This window comes from Xenopus laevis, chromosome 7S (assembly GCF_017654675.1).
Source record: "Xenopus laevis strain J_2021 chromosome 7S, Xenopus_laevis_v10.1, whole genome shotgun sequence".
NCBI lineage: Eukaryota > Metazoa > Chordata > Amphibia > Anura > Pipidae > Xenopus > Xenopus laevis.
The window spans coordinates 94,259,497-94,282,718 of NC_054384.1; the positions used below are offsets into that span (position 1 = coordinate 94,259,497).

At 38.4% G+C, this 23,222-nt stretch overlaps 1 protein-coding gene and 1 long non-coding RNA gene across 3 annotated transcripts; both read right to left on the minus strand.

Annotated features, from left to right (window-relative positions):
* Window positions 1-720: 720 nt before the first annotated feature.
* dedd2.S (death effector domain containing 2 S homeolog) lies at window positions 721-22,944 on the minus strand. Of its 2 annotated transcripts, none has more exons than XM_041571566.1 (5): window positions 22,849-22,944; window positions 15,004-15,534; window positions 12,988-13,098; window positions 11,200-11,325; window positions 721-1,209 (listed from the first exon to the last, which is right to left on the minus strand). In XM_041571566.1, the coding sequence occupies exons 2-5, from the start codon at window positions 15,458-15,460 to the stop codon at window positions 836-838; spliced, it is 1,068 nt and encodes a 355-aa protein (XP_041427500.1). In that variant the 5' UTR covers window positions 15,461-15,534; window positions 22,849-22,944; the 3' UTR covers window positions 721-835. The 2 variants fall into 2 exon arrangements, with proteins under 2 accessions (XP_041427500.1, XP_018082413.1); XM_018226924.2 differs by lacking the exon at window positions 22,849-22,944 and adding an exon at window positions 21,718-21,868.
* Window positions 6,033-7,900, minus strand: LOC121396540. Its single transcript, XR_005963083.1, has 2 exons — window positions 7,459-7,900; window positions 6,033-6,268 (listed from the first exon to the last, which is right to left on the minus strand). It is a non-coding gene; the product is annotated as an uncharacterized LOC121396540 (long non-coding RNA).
* Window positions 22,945-23,222: the final 278 nt, after the last annotated feature.

The following is a 23,222-nucleotide window of genomic DNA, read 5'->3' on the forward strand; positions in this document are numbered from 1 at the left end:
CCACAATTACTGCCCTTTCCTTGGTAGACCAATTCAAGCTTCCTCCCAGCCTGATCCCCAACAGGTTAGAATTTCCTTTGGTTGTGCTCACAGCATATGACTTTTTTTGTTTGTTTCTATATTTATGCAACTCAGACCCAATTATCATACCAAAGAACTGCTAGAATATATATATATATATATATATATATATATATATATATATATATATATATATAAAAAAATACAAAAAAGCCATGAATATCCTGTAAATTATATCCTTATAAACGGTGAGTTCTGATGTCATCAGTTATAAACGGTGAGTAGTGATGTCATTTCTGTCACGACTTACTGAAACTTGTGTATTATAATAAATAAAGTACCCCCAGTTGTAAAATATGAGGATATTAGAAGTTACCTCGGAGTTCCATGACCTGTATAAAAACACTCGACCTCGTGTTTTTATATGGTCATGAAACTCCTCGGTAACTTATAATATCCTTATATTTTACAAGAGGGGGTACTTTATTCACTATATATATATATATATATATATATATATATATATATATATATATATATATATATATATATATATATATATATATATATATATATATACTCCTAGTTCTTACACAGTTTCTTCCCCAATAAACCAACTTTTATGAATCACTGAACTTTTCAGAATAAACAGCACCGTTGGATTTTAGAAGCACATGGGAAATAACTGCTGAATGCCTGTTGAACGTTAAAGTATCTGTATTCCTGATAACCAGCAGGTACAGTAAGATGCTTTTTCCTCTCCCAAGAGCATATCACCTAGACCCAAGTTCTGGAAAGTATACACGGCAGATGTTCAGTCATATGGTTGGGATATATGGTCTAGCAGAAGTCTTCGACCTTCTTCATAGTCATCTTCATCCACATTGACCAGAAGCTGGGTGGTTTCCTGTCCCACTGACTCTCTGAGAGAATCTGTGATGAAGACCCCTTTCAGGGCTTCAAGCAGGGAACCATTCAAATAATCAGTCCAGAATGCATCCAGTTTGGAAAGCTCGGAGAACTTGATGTCACAAATAATTAAGCCAAGGTCCCGGGATTTCAGAACCGTGTTTGACTGGCTGAACAGATCAAACTGCTTCTCTAAAGGATTCTGCTTGACAGACAGCACGCTTTGACTCAAGATTGATTCAGGCTGGCAATACTCTACTCGAACACGCAAGCGTATTCCTAGAAGAAAGGGGAAGGGAACAAAGGGAAGAAGGGGAAGGGAAAAACAAAACCAGAATATATTAGAACTGGGAATTTAAGATCAGACACTTCATTCATAGAATTAGGTCATGCAAGAGTGTTAAAACTTGGCAACTTCTAAACAATAAGGACCAGTATAGCTCCAAAAGGTGATTAAAGTAGAACAATAAAAGCATATAGGAGCAGGGCAACTTTTTAAGTTTCAAATCCAGATTTCTTTAAAGTGCCATTTTCAGCAACATTTTCCATAAGGCCTTACATTAGGACAAAAAAAACATGAAAGTAAACATCGCAATAATTCTTAATGTGGCATACTGCTTGTTTGGCTCATTGAAAAGAAATGTAGCAAGTTACATTTAAAAAAATAAATGGTCTGGCCAGAAAATGTATATACTGGATTTGCTTGGGTCTAAATCAAAAATATTAAAGAAAAAATGTTCAAAACAACTAATGTAGGTATCTTTATAAATAAAAGTGTCTTGTTACATACGCTTATTTAGTGATTTTTTTCCGCTTTATTTTTTCTTTTTCTTGTGGAAGGTCAACCTGCAGAAGTGCTTAACCGAGAGTGCATAATATGACAGTTTGATAGTCCAACAGCAACAGTTTCTCCCAAGTAAAATGCCATTCAAAGGAAAAAAAAGAGTATAAAAATGGGCAATGATGTTAACAGGCCTTTTTTTAGCCTTTATTTCTAAACCAAAGATAATTATGGCGTGGTAGACATAATGATTCAGCATTTAAAATATTATTGGTAGGAGAAAATGTGATAAAAGTCCAATATCAATACGCACTCAAAGTGGCTAAATATTAATGTTGTCCAGTTACTGTATGGCATGATTTTATCACAAGTCTTCAAGCTGGTAATAAAGTCACATTTACAGAGCAACAGGCAATGCCAAGTTAAAGATGAATTTCGCAACCTTTCATTTCATGACCATACAGAGACTGGCTAATCCACGGACAGATGGCCTGCTATGCATAAAATATTAAAGAACAACTACCAGCATGTCTCTATCAGATAAGATGGCGGACAGATCATGACTGCTGCCGTGCAATATGTTGGACTCCCAGAGGACCATTTATCAAAGGTTGAATTTCGAATTCATGTGAATTTTTTTTTAAGTTCAGATATACTCACAAAAAAACTAATCAAAGATCTAATATTCGATCGAATGGTTCCTAACGGAAAATTCAAATAGTTTTTCCTTGAAACTCGAAAGTCAGGAAGGCTATTAACATCTTCAGATGGCTCAAAGGACCCCTGCCATTGACTTGTACATGAACTCGGCAGGTTTTTGGTGGCCAATATTAAAATTTGGACTGCTTCCACGGACGACGTGTGATAAATGTCACATTTGAATAGTGGGATTACAATTCTAATGTGTGAATATTTAATTTTGAAAATTCGAATTTACTAATCAACCCTTGATAAATCTGCCCCCTAGAATTGTGGACAACTAATTTAGTAAGGATTGATTGGTTTGTGGGAAAATTAAAAAGAACACTGTGGCAATTGTGTTAAAATTAACATTTTTTCATTTAAAGAATTCAACCCGTAGCATAAAAAACCTCAACCCCCCAACCCTAAGTAGACCCCCTCCCTCCTACTGCCTACCTGGTACCCGGGGAAAATGCCCCTAACTTTTTACTTACCCCTCGGTGCAGATTCTGTACTCGGGAGTTCACAGACGCCATCTTCCTTTCTTCTTTAAACTTCAGAAGCAGAAAGTCGTTTTCGGCGCATGCGCAGTTGGAGTAATATTTCGGTCCCGAACAACTGCCTATGCGCCGAAAGTCACGAAAATTTCCGTGACATTTTTTGTGACTTTCAGAAATTTCCATGACTTTCGTCGCATGCTCAGTTGTTCGGGACCGGGATATTACTCCAACTGCGCATGCGCCGGAAACAACGGTCTGCTTCCGAAGTTTAATTAAGAAAAGAAGATGGCGGCTGCAAACTCCCGGGGACAGAATCTGCACCGAGGGGTAAGTAAAAAGTTAGGGGCATTTGCGCCAGGTACCAGGTAGACTGGGGGGGGGGAGAGACGGGGGTCTATGTAGGGAAGGGGTTTTTTATGTTACAGGATGAATTCTCCTTTAATAAAAGATTGATCTTATGGATGGAAGTATCTTAAACTCACAACAAAACCATTTGCTAAATAAAGTGACGGACAACAGAAGAGCTGATTGAGGGAGGGTACAGGAGAGAAAGCATTCCCTTTTTAATTTACTACAATATCTTTGTTACATGACAATTGATTGCACAGGAATTCGGTTTACAGTCAGAATGCAGAGTTTGCGTAACAATTTCTAAAGGCATGGAATTGTATTCAACATTGCACATCAAGTAACAGTTGCTGGATTGTAGTATTTCAATTACATGATTAACAGGCATGCTTGTGCACAATGTAAAGGGACCTTGCAGTGGAAAGTAGGAATGCTACGTTGAGCGTTGTTAAATGTTTTTTTTAAGCTATTTTCTTTGAGTAGTTCCTGCATGATGCAATTTGTACCAAGGAACCACCAGATGCAGGATACATAGTAACATGGTGAGTTAGGTTGAAGAAAGACACACACGTCCATCAAGTTGAACCTTTTAAAGGACCAGTAACATGAAAAATCTTTTTTTTTTTTTTTAAATTCATTAGTATACATTGAAAAAAAAAAAAAAACAACCACCAAGACAAATTAAACTTTAAAGTCTTTATTAAGAAATACCTTACGAAACTCCGCTTGCGCTCCTCTTCAGAAAAGGCAATCGCAATGCATCATGCGGCACTCAATTTCTCCTCCCTGCCTTCCTCATAGGAGATAGCCAGGGAGGAGAAATCAAGCACCGCACGATGGATCTTCGCCCTGTCGCCATTTCAGAAGGAGTTTGTCTGCCCCTCCTCTATGCTCTGGGCATACCAACAATTTTTTTTTACAAAAGATTTTGATGTTACTGGTCCTTTATGTCTATATAAACCTTGCCTAACTGCCAATTCATTCAACAGGATCACAGTATTTCTCAAGAATCAGCAGCATAATCCTTAGCATCCAGTGAAAACTTTATTAAAATTTTTACAGTTGAGTGGGGATGCTCTTGTGATAAACAGCACCAATATAAAACACTGCTGCGGTTTTAAATATTCTAAAAAAAGATACAAAAGAGTTTTTGGTCAACCTTAAAGCAATGTATTTATTGTGCTTATACAGACCGTGAGGCTATTTTCCTTGGTAGCGGATTCCTATGTTTTAATACTAGAACCTATTGCAGAGCTGGAATACATTAAATAGCCAGGTTTCTGCACTGTACATAATACAGGCATAGGATTGGTTGTCTAGAAACCCCTTATCCAGAATGTTCTGAATTACAGAAAGGCTGTCTCCTATAGACTCCATTTTATCAAAATAATCCACATTTTTATAACGGATTTCCTTTTTCTCTGTAATAATAAAACTGTATCTTGTACTTGATCCCAACTAAGATATGAGTAATCCTTATTGGAGGCAAGACCAGTCAATTGGGTTTATTTAATGTTTACATGATTTTCTAGAAGACTTAAGAAAAATGAAGATCTAAATTACTTAAAGATCAATTATCCGGAAAACCCCAGGTCCCGAGCATCCCTATTATGATCAGGGATCAAAAGGATCGGATGAGCTCATATGTCTTTGTGATCAAATAGGATAAAGATCCACTTTTTAGCAACTCCACCAAAATAGTGGTTCTTACAGTGTAGGACCATCTTGAATAGAGCTTTGGTCAAGAATATCATTTTTTGAATACCTTTTGCTCAAGAAGTACTTGAAAGCCTAGCCAGTCTGTGATCACACATAGTAATGTAAAATGCTTTGTTCTGCTCACATATCCCCTCTAACAAGAGAATTTAACCATTAAAAAAATACATAAACTACCCATAAACCAATATTTTTAAAAATTTATTTTGATTCAGGACAAAAACTTTTTTCTGGTTGTGTTTTATTTTGCACTATATTAAAGGAGAAGGAAGGCTTTCAAGGCAGTTTATTGCCAATCGATTAACCACAATAGTGCAAGCTACAATGCTATATTTATTCTGTAGAATGCTTTACCATACCGGAGTAAACAGCTCTAAAACTCTGTTTGTTTATGATAGCAGCTGCCATATTAGCTTGGTGTGACATCACTTCCTGCCTGAGTCTCTCCCTGCTCACTCATAGCTCTGGGCTCAGATTAAAGCAGGGAGGGGGAAAAGGGAGGTGAGCAAACTGAGCATGCTCAAGCCCTAGCCCTGGAGGTTTATGCTGAAAACAGGAAGTCTGATACAGATGTCCACGTATACACAACAAAAGGAAAGAAATTCTTTTGACAGAGGACTCAGAGCAGCATTACTTTGAGAGTTTACCGATGTATTTATATAAACCTTTCTGATAAAGCTTACTTAATTTAAGCCTTTCCTTCTCCTTTAACCCCATAGTAACAGTAACGATGTGGGTTTCAGAACGTAAAAAAAATAAAACATACTTTGTTCCTGTATGTGTACTCAGACAAGGTCAAAAGGAACGGATGAATGCAAACACAGATTATGCGATCATAAAGGATGTTAGATAAATACAACAAGTACGTGTGGAAAAACAAAATATACACTTCAAATGCACATTTATCATCATATTGTGATATTAGAACAATAAGCTTTTTAAACGAGACAGATCAGATGTAAAAATTCCATTTCATTTCCTTGGCTGTCCGAAACATATTCGATGATGGTATTGCCAAGCCAGGTTGCACAAGCAGCCATGACCTGATTTTAAATACCACAGTACTGGATCCAAAATAAACTTATTCCCCTTTATTAAAGAGACCACACGCAGAAGACAGAGATGTTTTGCAATATAAAAGTGTCCATGTTGAGATGGTTATTGTAAAATGTTGAGCAGGTCAGGTGGTATAAAGAGCACAGACGGAAGCAAAAACAAACAAGCCCGTGTTTCACTCCCAAGTTTACCATTGACTTGCAGTGCCAGGCTGTCAGAGCAGCTAGTTAAGGCTTTTTTCCATTGGCGATCTTAACTGTGAACCGAGAGAGACAGGTTGAGCGTTTTGACATTTACAGCACAGCACTTTTCGAATGAACAAATTCATTTGCATAGAAAATTTCCCTCTAACTGGATTAAATACGCAGAAAAAAGGTGTCAGTTGACAGCTAGTCTGCTCCTCTCTCAGATAGCTTGACGTATGAGATCTGTCATGAACAGTCACGACTAAAGATTCCAAACATTTTAAGGTAGGGTCCATTAAAAAAAAAAAAACTTAAAGGAGAAGGAAAGGCATCCTGCACTTGGGGGTGCCAAATGTTAGGCACCCCCAAGTGATTGTACTGACTTACCTGAAACCCCCGGACCGGTGCTCCTATCAGCAGAAAACTGTACCGACTCAGGGTTATACCAGCACCACGGAGCAATCCTCTCCCAGCTTCTTCTTTCTTCAAATTTTCCCTCATGAGCAGTTGAACGAAATAACCGACTTTTTAGTTAAAATTCAGCTTTCCGTTCTACCGCGCAAAGAAAGAGGAAGATGGAAGAGGATGGCTCCGTGGTGCTCACTGGTATAACCCCAGGCCGGTGCAGTTTTCTGCTGATAGGAGCACCGGCCTGGGTTTTCATGTAAGTAAATTCAACCACTTGGGGGAGTCTAACATTTGGAACCCCCAAGTGCACGAAGACTTTCCTTCTACTTTAATTGTTCCATTTTCAGAATTATAGCTCTACTGGAGATGCTTACAGAATTCACAAAAAAAAAACAAAAAAAAAACTGATTTTAAATATTCTATGGGAATAAAAATCTGATAATGGTTTTAAATGGATTCATGTGAGAAGCACTGATACAGGTATTATAACAGTGATTTTAGAACAGCAGCTTAAATATTACCCTATATTTCTGGTATCTGCTGCACTGAGCAACAGAGCAGAAATATTTGTCAATCCCAATATATACATAAATAAAAATGTCAGAAAAAGCAAACTACCCCCCAATAATTAAAACTACAGCATAAAAATAAGCAAAGGAGGATGTCACAAAAAAGTGTGAGTAGAAAAGTTCCTGTAAGCATATTTATTCACCCTAAAAGGGCCTGCATAAATCCTGCCAGTGACTGGGTAGTGCCTGTGCTAACGGATTTCATTAACTGCATGCACTGTTGTCATGGCACTTGTATCAGCCTTCCCTTAGCAGTTCCTTGCTATTAGAATACATACATTTACCTTTGTGGTGCGCTTGTTTGAGAACTGAAGAGCACATGATCATTTCGTTATTTGAGAGACTTTCTCTCTTAACCATCAACCTTTGCTCAGAACACCTGGAATTTAAATTTTAGAGACAGGTCGGCTGAAGAGAAAAGCAACATTACACCAAGACATATCAAATGCGCAGAGGAAAAGTTTGACGATGAAAAAATATAAACTATACTGAAGGAACACGGTTATATAGGACTGACTAAACTTCCTTAAAGGGGCAGTAAAGCTAAAATTGAGACTACAGCAAAAATGTGTTGTAACATTATTTAACAGGTATTAGAAGGAGAACTATAGCAAAAATTTAAATTTTATTTAAGCTTCAACATACTGAAAGAAATAAATATAATCAATTAAAAATTCTGCATCGTTTCTGAAATAATCAATTTAATCTATACTATCCCTGTTTCTCTTCATTCTCTCTTCATGCAGGAGTTGGGTTTCAGATATTCATTGACAGTTAGATCCAATATATCTTAAAGGGGGGCTCCTTTCCTAATAGATGGATTAGAGCTCACTCAAATAACTGATTCCAGTACAAACAAAATGAAACAAAATAACTGCCTTTTGCACAAATCTTGCACATAGAGAGGCATGATGTCTGGTCATTTTAATAGAGTGAGCTCTAATACATCTTCTAGGCAAAAGGAACCCTCCTATAAGATATATTGGACCTAACTGTCAATGAATATCTGACACCCAACTGCTGCATTAAGACAGAATGAAGAGAAACAGATGCTGAGAGAGGGATAGTGAAGATAAACTTGATTATTTCAGAAACAATGGCCAATATTTAAATTGATTGTGTAGGGAATCAGACCAGATACAGGCTGGAGAGCCATCCAATTGGCTGGGCGCCCCAGTGCATTCTTGGGAGAGAGGGTGTGCCTTACTTTGGAGCCAAACATACAGGATCTCCAACAGAGCTTAACAGGGGTTCTATGCTGCATCATCCAGCTAGAACCAGTTTTTGGGAGACTGTCCAAGAATGCAGAGAAGCTGCTGCATCTCTAGAAGTACAGAGAGCCCATCCTGTTGCCTGCCAAGCTGCTAGAAACTCAGGAGGAGAAAGGTGCCACTGGTGAGATTGATCCTGCTGCAGAGCTGCCTGTAATCTCCAGTGTGACTGCCTCTGAGAGCACCCTGGTGAGTGAGCCACCCAAGGGAGGACACTGGCAAGGATACAAAATGTGGGACCCCGGTTTGAGGACAGGTCTTGTGCATTTATCTGCTACATGGGAGCGCTCCAAAGGGAGAGGTACTTTTGGAAAAGGTAGCGCTACAGGGGGTAACAGAATCAAAATTAGGGTTAGGAATAAGTTTCTTATTTCAGAATAATGAAGCTTATATTAAATTTTCATTTTCGCTATAGTTCCCCTTTAAAGATGTAATCTGTTTTTGCTTTCATGTCAATTGGCTGTAATCTAAACTGGGCTTATTTATTAATTTACCTAGATATATTATGATCTGATGTAACTTTTATAGTAGTAATATAAACTTCTGTAACACAAACAATTGTACTTATCAGTACTATGATCTGCAAAACTTGAATGCCCACAAAGGTGGCATTTTACAGCCAATTCACCAGATCTTTGTTAGAGGTGATGAACCATTAAAGGGAATTTTCAGTTCCACGATTTCAATTTATAGACAACAACAAAAGGTGCACACCTTGAAAATACTGCTGGAAAGTGATGGCCTCAGCAGCTGGAATAAGTGGAATACGTTAATTGCAGCTTTGCTGTAAATGCACGGTTTCCATTTTAAGGGGTAGTACTTACTTCCTGGTTAGCTGTGCTTAAGAAATATTTATAAAATTAGTTTTTTTACTGTTTTCAGAGTCCTACTTTTACACTTACCACTAGTTTGGTAAAGAAGAGACACTGACAAGGTCAACAAAGAGTGTCCCTGGTGTTAAATGGAAGGTGCAAAAACCAAATACACAGTACACAGGGGGGTAGAGGCATAAACATGACACCACACCCTTCCTATTTTTATAACAAATAGTTCCTTTGCATAATAGAACATTCAGGAGATTTACTGGGCATTCTTTGTGGAACAGTGTCATTTTAACCTAAATCGTGGATACATAGTTTGCCAACAGGACCACATACACATGCAGTTTCTTACGGCTCTTTATTTGCTGTTGAACTAACTGGTGGAATCAGAGCATTGGCACTAGTGCTCAACAATGAAAGCATTAAAATAAAAATGGGTGTGCCAAAAAGTATTAAAGCACAATTAGGAAAAAAAAATATATATGTAACCTATTCACTGCCAGGGACCATGCAAGACATTAAAACAGTGAATTGTATAACCCCTTGGCAGCAACAAGGTTCAAGAAACACAACACCGAAGAGTTGAAAGGTCTTACTGTTTCATCCATGAAGCTATCAGAAGTTTGACGTATTTAGGTATTTTTAATTTTAATCAGTGATTGTCTTCTTTAGCACCCATTTCCTGCAAATCGTTGAAATGTGAGAAATATTGCAGCACAGAAATATTAGACAAAAATTAGAAAATTGCGTTTGTGCTATGCTGTGATCAGTTAGATTATGAGAAGTTGTGTGAGCTGGAAATAGTATAATATTTGCAAATGCTCAGAGGAAACCATTACACTGGAGAACATTTTTAGGTTTAATTTAAAATAAAATCATAAATGCTTGAATGTGCCTCTGCCATCACCAAAGGGGCACTGCACAGATATGACCCAGATAGCCTTTCCATTTGATTGTATTAGTCATGCATCTTAAAAGCACACAGAATGAAGTTGCTTCATATTGGTTATATGTTCTGCAGCCTGCAGAAACGGTTATAAAAGACTGAGACAAACCCAAAAAAATGAAAGGGGAGATCAGGCACAAAGAAACAGATGCTGTGGCTTAAGAGAGGAAGTATGGTTTGGTTACTCTGGTTTAGAGCTTAAAAGATTGTAAAACCAGACAGTTTTGTAATGGATTCCGCAACGAATATAGATTGCAGAAGTATTTCCACCCCTGTAACGTGTCATTAAAAGGCAGGTGAAGAATTGTACCTAAAAAATCCAATAATTATCTGCTCTTATGGATGAACTGAGAAATACTCTGAGAAGAGCAGACAAGATCCCAGTGATAGCACAGATTAAACCAATATCCCATAGTGTTGTTTGCACAAGCATTATAATGTTTTACTTGAGTCTCATTTTTCACTCATTGTGGCCAATAAATAATGCAGGAAGACAGTGGTGTAAATTCTCAGATAGGTGGAATGTTTTAGAATGAGACGTAATTAAAGACATATGGAAGAGCAAGTTAATTCAGCCATATGAAGACATAAAGCTTTACAATGGGTTGTAGGCCAGTTGTAAAAATGTGTTAGTGAAAAGACACAAAAGAGGTTCAGAGTCTGCCTTTAGAGGTAAATGCAACAATGCTGTAGACACACAAGAAGTGTTTAAAGTACGGAACCTTAGTACTAAACCACTTGAACCAACTGAGCAATTGACTTTCCAAAGTCAGGAATAAAATGCAAGAGCAACTATCAAGATAAGCCAATTCTTACAGAAGTTCTCTTGTTCTCTTTGTGTGCCTATACTTGTATAGACCCCATTCAATGCAAACTCGTCTTCTACTTTTAACTTGTGGAAAAAACTATTCTCATGGGTTTCCTGTCTTTCACAGGAGGATATTTACTTCTATAGCTTAAGACAAGCTTGGATAGACGAGAACTTACCACATGTTACTTTGCTCTGGTTATTCGGATTCTGCGAGGGAGTGTTGCCCACTTTATTTCTCTTTGGTTTGGGGCAATGCCCCATCTTTTGAGTTCCACCTCGCTTTCTTTTGCTGGAGTTAGACCCTTTAAAGACAAATTTGCAAATACAATGGATTAAACAAATAATAGGGCACTTAATGCACAATGACATGCTACAATAGGGCTTCCTCTGAAGTTTTTTGGAACAGATAAGAGCCATTTAAAGGAGAACTAAAACTTAACCAAAAAAGTAGGCTAGAAATGTTGTATATTATGTTTTGGGCTTCAGTACAAGCCCAAGGCAACCACAGCCCTTTCGCAGTAAAGATGTGTCTCCAAAGATGCCCCAGTAGCTCCCCATATTCTTTTCTGCTGATTCACTGCACATGCTCTGTGCTGCTGTCACTTACTGAGCTTAGGGACCCACTCACAATATACAGTACAAATAGAATAGAAATGTCACAATATAAGGATGATTAGTAATTAATACAGATAATTACTACATGGCAGCACAGAAACCAGTGCAATTAGCATCAGAATTTAATCAGGCCTGTAGCATCAGCTTATATTACAGATCAACCTCATTTTCTGCTTGATAATTAGTGACGACCCCTAAGCTTAGCTTCTCAACAGCTGCTCAGAGCCCACTGAGCATGTGAGTGTCACAGACACTTTCCAAGATGGTGACCCCCTGTGACAAGTTTGAAGTCCTGGATCATTGCTGCTATTGACAAGCTGAAACTTTAGGCTGGTGCAATAAGTTCAGTATATAAAATATGCCATTTTTAGCCATATTCCTTTTTAGGGTTTAGTTCTCCTTTAGCAGAAAAATTCTGCATATGCCATTTAAACACCTCTCACTTTCTCAATGACAAATTGCTGAGGCTGTCTGAGGTCATTTTGATATAACATTGTAAGGATGTTTAAGTTCATAATTGCAATTATTACAACAGCTGAAGTGTGAATTATGTAATTAATGTCAGACTAAATTCTGAACCACACACAGATACAGAACATTACTTTAAATATCATTAGCCACAGAAAACCCCTGCATATGGTCTTATGTTAAAGAAGTCAAAGTGCATGACATGTTCTTAATATTCTTTATCGGGTTTTAATCAAACCATATTCTATGCCCGTTTCACACACATAAAAATTAGCATTCTGTGGAATAAGATGTCTTGCTTATGTGACATACATCATTAATTTTAAAACTGAGATACAGAAGGCAAATGTTTTCAATCAATGGGCCATTACAATAGTTCTGTAACCACTGTACTGACCAGCTGCAGTACTAGTGGTTCCAGATGAGCCAGTAATAACATATCTAATGATCACAGTCCTATACATGGGAGAGCTATCAAGTAGCTTATCAATGGCAGACAATGAAATTGCACAAATCCACTTTTTTCAGATTTGGCCAAAACTCCAAAGCCTCACATGGTCTGAAGTCACATGTTCTTAAGAGTCTAAATATGGCTAGGCATTTATATTTGGCCGAATCCTGCCAAAAAAAAACCCCCAAAAACTTGGAGTCAGCCGAATCCTGAACTGATTCCAGTATCGGCGCATCTCTACAAAGAAATAAGTATAAATGTATTCCTTATACCTTTATGGATTTGGAGCATCCCTAGTAATATTAAACAAATATGACTGACCTCTGCAATTTTTTTTTTTTTATTGTTAAGGTTACACATTAAGAGAGAAAAGTAAAGTCTGGTTAGCCACATTTGTTTTTGTTTTTTTTTACATTTAAGCAAAAATTACCTGTTTCCCAGTTTTCTTCTCTGGTGTCTGCAGGGTTTGGATTAAGACATCTATCCATTTGCTGATCAGAATCCAAAATAGACGGACCATAAGTATACCGCTCAGGGGATACTAAGATAAAATGCAATGAAAATGACAATGTTAAACAAAAGGCAAAGTGATAATGTACGATTTTTAAATACACAACGTTAAAACTTACATTATTAATTAATTATAATACCATATAACCTCTCAAAACGTATTCAGTGAAAGTCTTATATTTAGGCGGTATAAGCAGAACTTTCTATTACAGGTATGGGATCCGTTATCCAGAAACCCGTTATCCAGAAAGCTCCACATTACAGAAAGTCTGTTTCTCATAGACTCCATTATAACCAAATAATCCAGATTTTTTTTTAAATGGATTTCTTTTTTCTCTGTATTAATAAAAAAGTGCCTTGTACTTGATCCCAACTAAGATATAATTAATCCTTATTGGCAGCAGAATCAGCCTATTGGGTTTATTTAATGTTTACATGATTTTCTAGTAGACTTAATATATGAAGATCCAAATTACAGAAATATCCATTATCCAGAAAACCCCAGATCCCGAGCATTCTGAATAAGAGGTCCCATACCTGTGCTAACAAACTACACTTACACCAAATGAACAACTTTTGCATACAGCTTAAAAGGTCATTAAAAATCACTTATCTATAATATTCCACTTTGTATCACTGAGTTTGTGGCTCAGCTTACAGTTTTAATCTTGCCTACGATGCCACTGTTTTTGCAAAGTACAGAAACGAACACCTTTCGCATTACATTTATCAGCCCAGCAACATAAGTTTATATAACAAATGTAACCACTTCCTGCTAATATTAAAGGGATACTGTCATGGGAAAAAAAAATTTCCAAAATGAATCAGTTAATAGTGCTGCTCCAGCAGAATTCTGCACTGAAATCCATTTCTCAAAAGAGCAAACAGATTCTTTTATATTCAATTTTGAAATCTGACATGGGGCTAGACATTTTGTCAATTTCCCAGCTGCCCCAAGTCATGTGACTTGTGCTCTGATAAACTTCAATCACTCTTTACTGCCATACTGCAAGTTAGAGTGATATCACCCCCTCCCTTTTCCCTCCCAGCAGCCAAAGAACAATGGGAAGGTAACCAGATAGAAGCTCCCTAAAACAAGATAACAGCTGCCTAGTAAATCTAAGAACAACACAATAGTAAAAACCCGTGTCCCACTGAGACACATTCAGTTACATTGAGAAGGAAAAACAGCAGCCTGCCAGAAAGCATTTCTCTCCTAAAGTGCAGGCACAAGTCACATGACCAGGGGCAGCTGGAAAATTGACAAAATGTCTAGCCCCATGTCAGATTTCAAAATTGAATATTAAAAAATCAGTTTGCTCTTTTGAGAAATGGATTTCAGTGCAGAATTCTACTGGAGTAGCACTATTAACTGATCTGTTTTAGAAAAAACATGTTTTTCCATGACATTGTCCCTTTAAGCTGATGTTGGATGACCCCCAAGCTTAGCTTTTTGAAAGACATGGATCATTATTTCTGAAATAAACAAGTTCTTCACTATCCTCCTCTCTGCATCCGTCTCTTTTCACCCTCTCTTTATGCAGGAGTTGGGAGTCTGATTTTGAATAACACTTAGTTTTAATACAGTCTTTCAGAGGGTCTATATTAGAGCTCACTATTAAAATCTACAGGAATCCTGACTCTACATGCAGAATTTGTGCCAAAGTCAGTTATTTTGTTATATTCTGCATGTGCTGAAATCGTTTATTTGAGTTAGCTCTAATACATTCACTCAGAAATATATATATTTGACCTGTCTATCAAAATCTGACACACAAATGCTGCATGAAGAGAGAATGAAGAGAATAAAATGCTGAGAAAGGGGCAGTGAAGTTAAAATTGATACAGTACCGAATTTGTAATTGATTATACAAAGGTTTGGTTTGGCTATAGACTTGCTTTGAAGATTAAGCATCACATAAAAGAAGTTTATTACCTGCACGGGGTCTTTTCGTGGTAACATATGGGAGAAGGTCATGACGTGTTAATACACGTAACAGTTGCAAGAGATGTGTAAAGTTGCTCTCATCACATTTTCCCCTTCTCTCAAGTTCAAGCAGTAGCTCAGTCCCATCCTTGGGTCGAAGAAGATCTGGAGAGTCCAAATTATTAAGTGTTCTACTACCACGATTCCACCTTTGCCAAGCTGATAGCAAGGCACTGTTAGGCATTGCTTCACCAGCCTCTTCTTCAGCTGTCCATAGCTGGGGATCCAAAGGATGTGTGAAGGGGTGGGTTTCATGCAGCAGAAAAGATAGGACATCAATGTCATTTTGTGTTAGCTGGGAACCAACTACATCAAACATGCGATGGAGGGAAAGCATGCCATAGTATTCCAGGCACTCATCTTCCTCCCAAGACTGAAACAGCACAGGCTTCTTCATTCCAGACATCTTGGCCAGATCCCCTCCAATAAAGTATTTCCAATTTTAGCAACGACTTTCTGTCACAAATCAGTCCACAGCAGCTTAAAAAAAATAAACAACAAGTTGCTTAGCATCTTGCAATTATTTGTACATTCTATACAGTACTTCAGCTGTTGCTTAGCTTTAAAAATACAGTAATTCGGGAGAAAGACAATTTGGAAATATATGCTCTATACCACAGATTGCCCCATCCTCATCCCCATATCACATCCATTGCAGAGAATATGGAAAAGCAAATAGAACAGCAGTTGGTGTGATATTAGGGCCAAATGTTTATACTGGGGCTGACTGACAGCCTCCTTGATCTATATCTGTTTTGGGCTGGTTCATATATTTATCAGATGTGTGTAAAATCATGGCAGCAGAGGACACCATTAACCATATATGTGGTCTGTACAGGCCATTCATGCAATAATTGTTGGCCTTAAAGATGTGATCAAATTAAATCTCAATTGACCCAGACTTGAGAGGCCAAATCGGGAACACATCCAGTAGTTGACTTTTCATGAACTAAGGCAAGCAGAAGTCTGTTAAGTAGCAAATTAACTTTAAAGGAACAGTAACACCAAAAAAATGTAAGTGTTTTAAAGTAATGAAAATATCATGTACTCTTGCCCTGCACTGGTAAAACTGATCTGTTTGCTTCAGAAACACTACTATAGTTCATATAAACAAGCTGCTGTGGAGCAATGGCGGAAATTGAAAAACGGCTATATGGCACAGGTTAACTAATGGATAACAGATAACACCATTCGACACACAGAGTTTATTTGCTATCTGCTGTGTAATCTGAGCCTTTTCTCCTTTGAATGGCTGCCCCCATTGCTACACAGCAGCTTATTTATATAAACAATAGTAGTGTTTCTTAAGCAAACACAGCAGTTTTACCAGTGCACGGCAACACTGCATTATATTTTCATTACTTTAAAACACTGATTTTTTGACGTTACTGTTCCTTTAAGGGCAGAGACACACTGGAAGATTCGGGGAGATTTAGTTGCCCGGCGACAAATTGCCTTTTCTTCAGGCGACTAATCTGCCCAAAAAGCCTTCCCGCTGGCTAGAATCTAAATCGCCAGCGGGAGGCACTCAGTGCGATTCATTTTCCGCCCGAAGTTTCTTCGTGAGGCAACTTCGGAAAACGAAGCGCTCCGAGTGCCATCCTGCTTGCGATTTAGATTCTAGCCATCGGGAAGGCTTTTCGGGGACATTAAAGAAGATCTCCCCGAATCTTAGCGTGTGTCCTTACCCTAAGACAAATGCAATTCAGGTCTTCAGAGTAAGGTATGTATATATATATATATATATATATATATATATATATATATATATATATATATATATATATATATATATATATATATATTCCAGTTTGGTAAGGTTCTTGAATAGGCCACTTAATATAATATATACTTTTGATATTCATTCTGGGGGTATATTTCTTTAAAGGTGAACTAAACCCTAAAAATGAATATGCCTAAATACGCCATATTTTATATGCTGAACTTATTGTACCAGCCTTAAGTTTCAGCTTGTCAATAGCAGCAATGATCCAGGACTTCAAACTTGTCACAGGGGGTCACCATCTTGGAAAGTGTCTGTGACACTCACATGCTCAGTGGGCTCTGAGCAGCTGTTGAGAAGCTAAGCTTAGGGGTCGTCACTAATTATCAAGCAGAAAATGAGGTTGGTCTGTAATATAAGCTGATGCTATAGGGCTGATTATTAAATTCTGATGCTAATTGCACTGGTTTCTGTGCTGCCATGTAGTAATTATCTGTATTAATTACTAATCAGCCTTATATTGTGACATTTCTATTCTATATGTACTGTATATTGTGAGTGGGTCCCTAAGCTCAGTATGTGACAGCAGCACAGAGCATGTGCCGCGAATCAGCAGAAAAGAAGATGGGGAGCTACTGGGGCATCTTTGGTTTGGAGACACAGATCTTTACTGCTAAAGGGCTGTGGTTGCCTTGGGCTGGTACAGAAGCACAAAACATAATGTACAACATCTCTCCTTTAATGCAGACAGCTGCTGTACTGCTTTCAGTTGTACTACCACACTACTGTATACGTTTCTATAAAGAGTACAGCAAGTCTGTTACATGGCATTATATGCACACAACCAAAATGGCATTTTAAGATTGAATTCAGAACCTTAGCCTCCTAACAAGCAGGTGCTTCTCGGGGCAAGAGCGGAGATAAGGATCATAGTTATGGTTTAAAGGACGATTGACAGCTTTGTGTATCAGTTAATGCAATATTCTGAAGCCTAATGTGAACAGCACATCTAAGAGACATTCTGGAGGAAGAAGTGTTAGTGCTCCTCTGATGCACCTTCATATAATACACAGATATTTAATAAGTGCTGAATGGGGCCCTTTTTTTCTTATGAAGCAGAAAGCTGCCGAGATTTACTGGAGCTGCGCTGTGAACGGAATTCCAAATGATCAATAAACCTAGCGTATTCCCATCTTTAAGATGCTCATTAATCACTCTGGGCTTCATTACCCCACAAATGAATCATATATATTCAGTAAAATTGCCTTAATAAGGACACAGAAAATATAGCTAATTTCTGTCAATCTATAAATATAGCAGGTATATTTATATATATTTAGTTCTGATCATTGATTCCATGCAGCTGCTCATAATAATTCAATACCCTGGGGTGTCTTAAGTGCAGATAAAGCCTGTGAGTTCCGTCACACAAATGTCCGTTAAAGAGAGCTCGCAGCCACAGTCAATGAGGAAAAAAGGCCAGCCACCAAAAAACATACCCAATAGAGTGCTCAGCTAAATCTGGGAGCTAGTTTCATTATCATGGTGCATTTATCAGGTTGGCATGTGAATCCATGTTGTGTCTTTTCACTCACCACCTGCTACCGCTGCCTGCAGTTAAAACTCATTGGAAAATCATGGACAGCACTCTTACCAGACTCTCCAAACTGTTACAATGTGCTACATTGATTGTTCTTATTAAAAGGGTGTGTTCAACATTAAAGGGATACTGTCATGGGAAAAAATATTTTTTTCACAATTAATCAGTTAATCCACTGAAATCCATTTCTCAAAAGAGCAAACAGATTTTTTTATATTCAATTTTGAAATCTGACATGGGGCTAGACATATTGTCAATTTCCCAGCTGCCCCAAGTCATGTGACTTGTGCTCTGATAAACTTTAATCACTCTTTACTGCTGTACTGCAAGTTAGAGTGATATCACCCCCTCCCTTTTCCCCCCAGCAGCCAAACAAAAGAACAATGGGAAGGTAACCAGATAGCAGCTCCCTAACACAAGATAACAGCTGCCTGGTAGATCTAAGAACAACACTCAATAGTAAAAACCCATGTCCCACTGAGACACATTCAGTTACATTGAGAATGAAAAACAGCAGCCTGCCAGAAAGCATTTCTCTCCTAAAGTGCAGGCACAAGTCACATGACCAGGGGCAGCTGGGAAATTGACAAAATGTCTAGCCCCATGTCAGATTTCAAAATTGAATATAAAAAAATCTGTTTGCTCTTTTGAGAAATGGATTTCAGTGCAGAATTCTGCTGGAATTCTGCTGGAGTAGCACTATTAACTGGTGTGTTTTGAAAAAAACATGTTTTCCGATGACAGAATCCCTTTAAATTAATTTTTAGTATTACATAGGCAATGATATTATGAAAGAATGTGCAATTCCTTTTTCCATGATTTAGCTTTTTGTTTAGCAACTCCAGTTTGGAATTTTAGCAGCAATCTGGTTTCTAGGGTTAATTTTTACCTTTGCAACCAGGCAATAGTTTAAGCGAGAGACTGGAAGATGAATAGGAGGGGAGGACTGAAGAGAAAGATAAGAAATAAAAAGTAAAAATAATAATAAAATTGTTAGCTTACAGAGCAATAGCTTTTTTTGGCTGCTGGGGTCAGTGACCCCAATTAGAAAGAGAGAAAGATGTAGAAGGGGTGGGCAAATAATTAAAAAACTATGTAACAATCTAATCCTAGTATAATTCTATATTAAAGGAAGTAGGAATGAATAATGGTTGTGTGAATTATAACTCACTTCATTGCTCATAGCCATTACATGTTATCTAAAAATTGACGTCAGGTGAGGAATTAGAGGAATGTCGGCTGCAGACTTCTGTAAGTCACCACCCAACGTTGCACCCATGCAAAGTAGAAATTAATAATGAAGTTTTAATAATGAAGGTATGAACCAAATACGCGCGACTTTAGTCAGGTAAGGTACAAGAATAATCTACTGTGTAAAGTTTAAATGTACTCAATCTTCATGTACTTTTTCCACTATAAAGACATGGGCATATTTTATTTAGCACAGATCCTACCACCTCCAAAACAGCATTTCTTATAAGTGGGGTCTATTGGCTCTAAAAGTACACCGCTTCCCCTGGACAATTTATCTTTATAATAGTATAATACACAAAAGCCATGAATATCTTGTAAATTATATCCTTCAGCCTTGTGCTTTTATATGGTCATGAAACTCCTCGGTAACTTATGATATCCTTATATTTTACAAGAGGGGGTACTTTATTCACTATATAATGCTTGGTGGGCATAAACATTTTCTAGCCCTGCACAAGTCTCACTTATTCACTCCTCCGACAGCTCTAAAATCCCCACAACAGATGCTACCGTTTTACTCCTCTTTCTATTCAGACCCTTCCCTATGTATACCCCAGCCTCTTATTCAAATCAGCGCATGGTTGCTAGGGTAATTTGTTCCCTAGCAACCAGATTGCATAAATTACAAACTGGAGAGCTGCTGAATAAAAAGCTAAATAACTCAAAAACTACAAATAATTAAAACCAACTGCAAATGGTCTCGGACTATAACTCTCTACATCATACGAAAAGTTGACATTAAGTCTTAATGGGGACTGCCTCCTAAAAAGTCTGTGCTTTACTGTACACAACAGCTAAACATCTCCAATGTTTATAAAGTTGTTTATAAGTATAATTGCCAGCATTAGTTTATCCCTTTCTCTTTCTTTCTTTCTGGTTCTACCTCAAGAAAGAAATCAATACTCCGCCAGGTCTGTTCCAGCACACTAGTGCAAAGAACATAAACACGCAGACACAGCTTTTCCACAGCAATGGCATTTACAGGAAGATTAAAACCAAATGAAAAGGTTAAACTTATAACCCCAGACTCTTGCCTTCCCCCTTAAAAGAGACATATAGGCTAAATGAAAAAAAAACTAATTTTGTAGGCAATTATAAGTAATATATGGTGTTGTTTTTATATGATGCTAAAAAATTAATAGTATCTTTAAAAATAGCCCCTTTATTGGAGCTCCCTATAGATGTTCTATGGTCCCTGTTTCAAATGAGGGGTGGGCGTGTCCAAGCCAGAAACACAGTAGGAGGGGGACAGCCAATCACAGCCCTGCAGTCACACAAGCACAGGCAGGCTCCAGTTCCCTATCAGGTCCCGCTAGCTGCTGATTGGTTCCTGCCCTACAGTACAGTCAGCTAAGAGCCAGAGACTCCTCTGCACAGCCTGGAAATTCAAGGAGCAGGAAGTGGAAGAGAAGAGAGGAATTATTATATAGTTTTCGCAGAAATACTAAATAAATCAGCCTAAAACACTACTTTTTTTAAGCACAATTCTTCTATATCTAAATGAGTATAATGAATTGGTACGTTATTTTTTTTACACAAAAGGTCTCCTTTAAAACACCAACTTAACTGTCAGTGAGGGGGAGGGAAAGAGAGAGCCTCGCACAAAGTGTGTGGCTAAAAAAATTTTTACTTCCTTGTTTTGTGACAAAGTCACATGATTTTAAGGATTCGGTTTGGCCAGGCACAAGGATTCGGCTGAATCTGAATTTTACTGAAAATGACCAAATCCTGGCAGAATACCGAACTGAATGCTGAATTTGGTGCATCCCTAAAATGGACCGACAAAAAGTTCTGCCATGGAAGTCAGCTTCAAAGTGCAGCTGACCAGCTGGACAACTTCCTGTCACTGCAAAGCATGCCGGGTAGCGCCAGTCCAGCTGGTAGGAAGCTATTACAGAAGGAAGATCTCCCTCTGTAGAAAGCCGCGGCCCTAGGAGTGCCAGGCAGAACCCAAACACCTCTCGGCAGCCATTTTGTAGCTAATGACAGCCATATCTCGCCATTAGCTTGGTAACAGCTGTTTTTCGTGACAAGCTTGGAAACCTCGCCCGCTTCAAGAGAACACTCAGCATCGTCGCATACTCACCGAGGCAAACCAACTCCGCAACATCGAAGTACAGCCGAGTCGCCGGATAACTCACCGCAGCGAACACGTCACCGCTACTGGTACCGTCTACCAATACCTGCGTCTGCGCGCTACCAGCAAACAAACCCCGCCCTTCTCTGTCAAAAACAAACTGTGCGCATGAGCAAGAATTGTGACGCGGCTGGGGCGTTGCGCTGTCAATCACCTCAACCTGTGCATTCACGTGACAGCCTAGGGGCTGTTTAACCAATCACACAAAAATAGCCCGCCTTAGTGACGTAAGGGCTATTCAGTGAGAAAAGATACGCGTTATAGATTGCGTAACGTGGTTGTTTCCGCGTGAAACTGCGCAAATGTCAGTTGAAGTTGGGAAAAGGTTATGGCGTTCTGACAACATGCGTGCGCAGGCTACCTTGATTTATTAGTATTTATATGAGTCGGGAATGTAATAAAAGGCTCAAAGTTTATATAAGGGTAGCTGCCGATAACAACCAATCAGATGTTGCTTTGTTTTTATTTAGCTGCCAATTGGTTGCTATAGGTGACAAGCTATGAAACTTTCAACTTGTTACATACTCCTCATACTTTGCTCTTCCCTGAGACTCATTGTTTATTGTTAAGTCTCTTGGGTGTGAGTAGTTTTTTATCTGTGTTTTTTGAGTTATTTAGCTTTTTATTCAGCAGCTCTCCAGTTTGAAGTTTTAGCAATCTGGTTGCTAGGGTCCAACTTACCCTAGCAACCGTGCACCGATTGCAATAAGAGACTGCAATATGAATAGGAGAAGCCCTGAATGGAAAGTTAATAAGAGTAATAAAGAGTAGCAATAAGAATACATGTGTAGCCTTTTACAGAGCATTTGTTTTTAGATGGGGGGTCGCTGACCCCCATTTGGAAGCTTGAAGGAAAAAGACAATTAAAAAAGACTACAGAAAATGAATAAAAGTTTCTTAGAATTGACCATTCTATAACATTAAAAGTTGACTTAGGGTAGGACTACACGGGAGTTTTCGGCACGGTCCGACGCGCTGCGCAAAAACGCAGCACGCTGGCACAGTGCACATCATCTGCATCCGACAGTTGTGTCGCGTCAGATCAACGCTAGGACTTCATCCGACATTTGTATATCTTACCTTATATCCGTCACTTCCGAGTTGACTCCTGCGTTTCTGCGAAGCGCGTCTGATCTTGCCGAAAATGCCTGTGTAGTCCTACCCTTAAAGGTGAACCACCGCTTTAAGGTTATCTGTGAATCACTTACAACAATACTGAAGGCTGGTACAAGCAGATGCTCATGACTGGGCGGTAGCTTATGACTCATGAGATTTTTTTTTTTTAGCAGCCAGTCTCAAAGGTTTTGTAGAGATGTTGGTATTCTGTTGCTAGGCGGACTTACCCCAGCCTGCGCCAAATAAAGCAACGTTTTCTCCTAGTCTTGGGACTAGTTCTTTGCGGGTCTACAAAAAGTTTACCAGCTCCTGACCCTGACCCATACTTACCAACATTT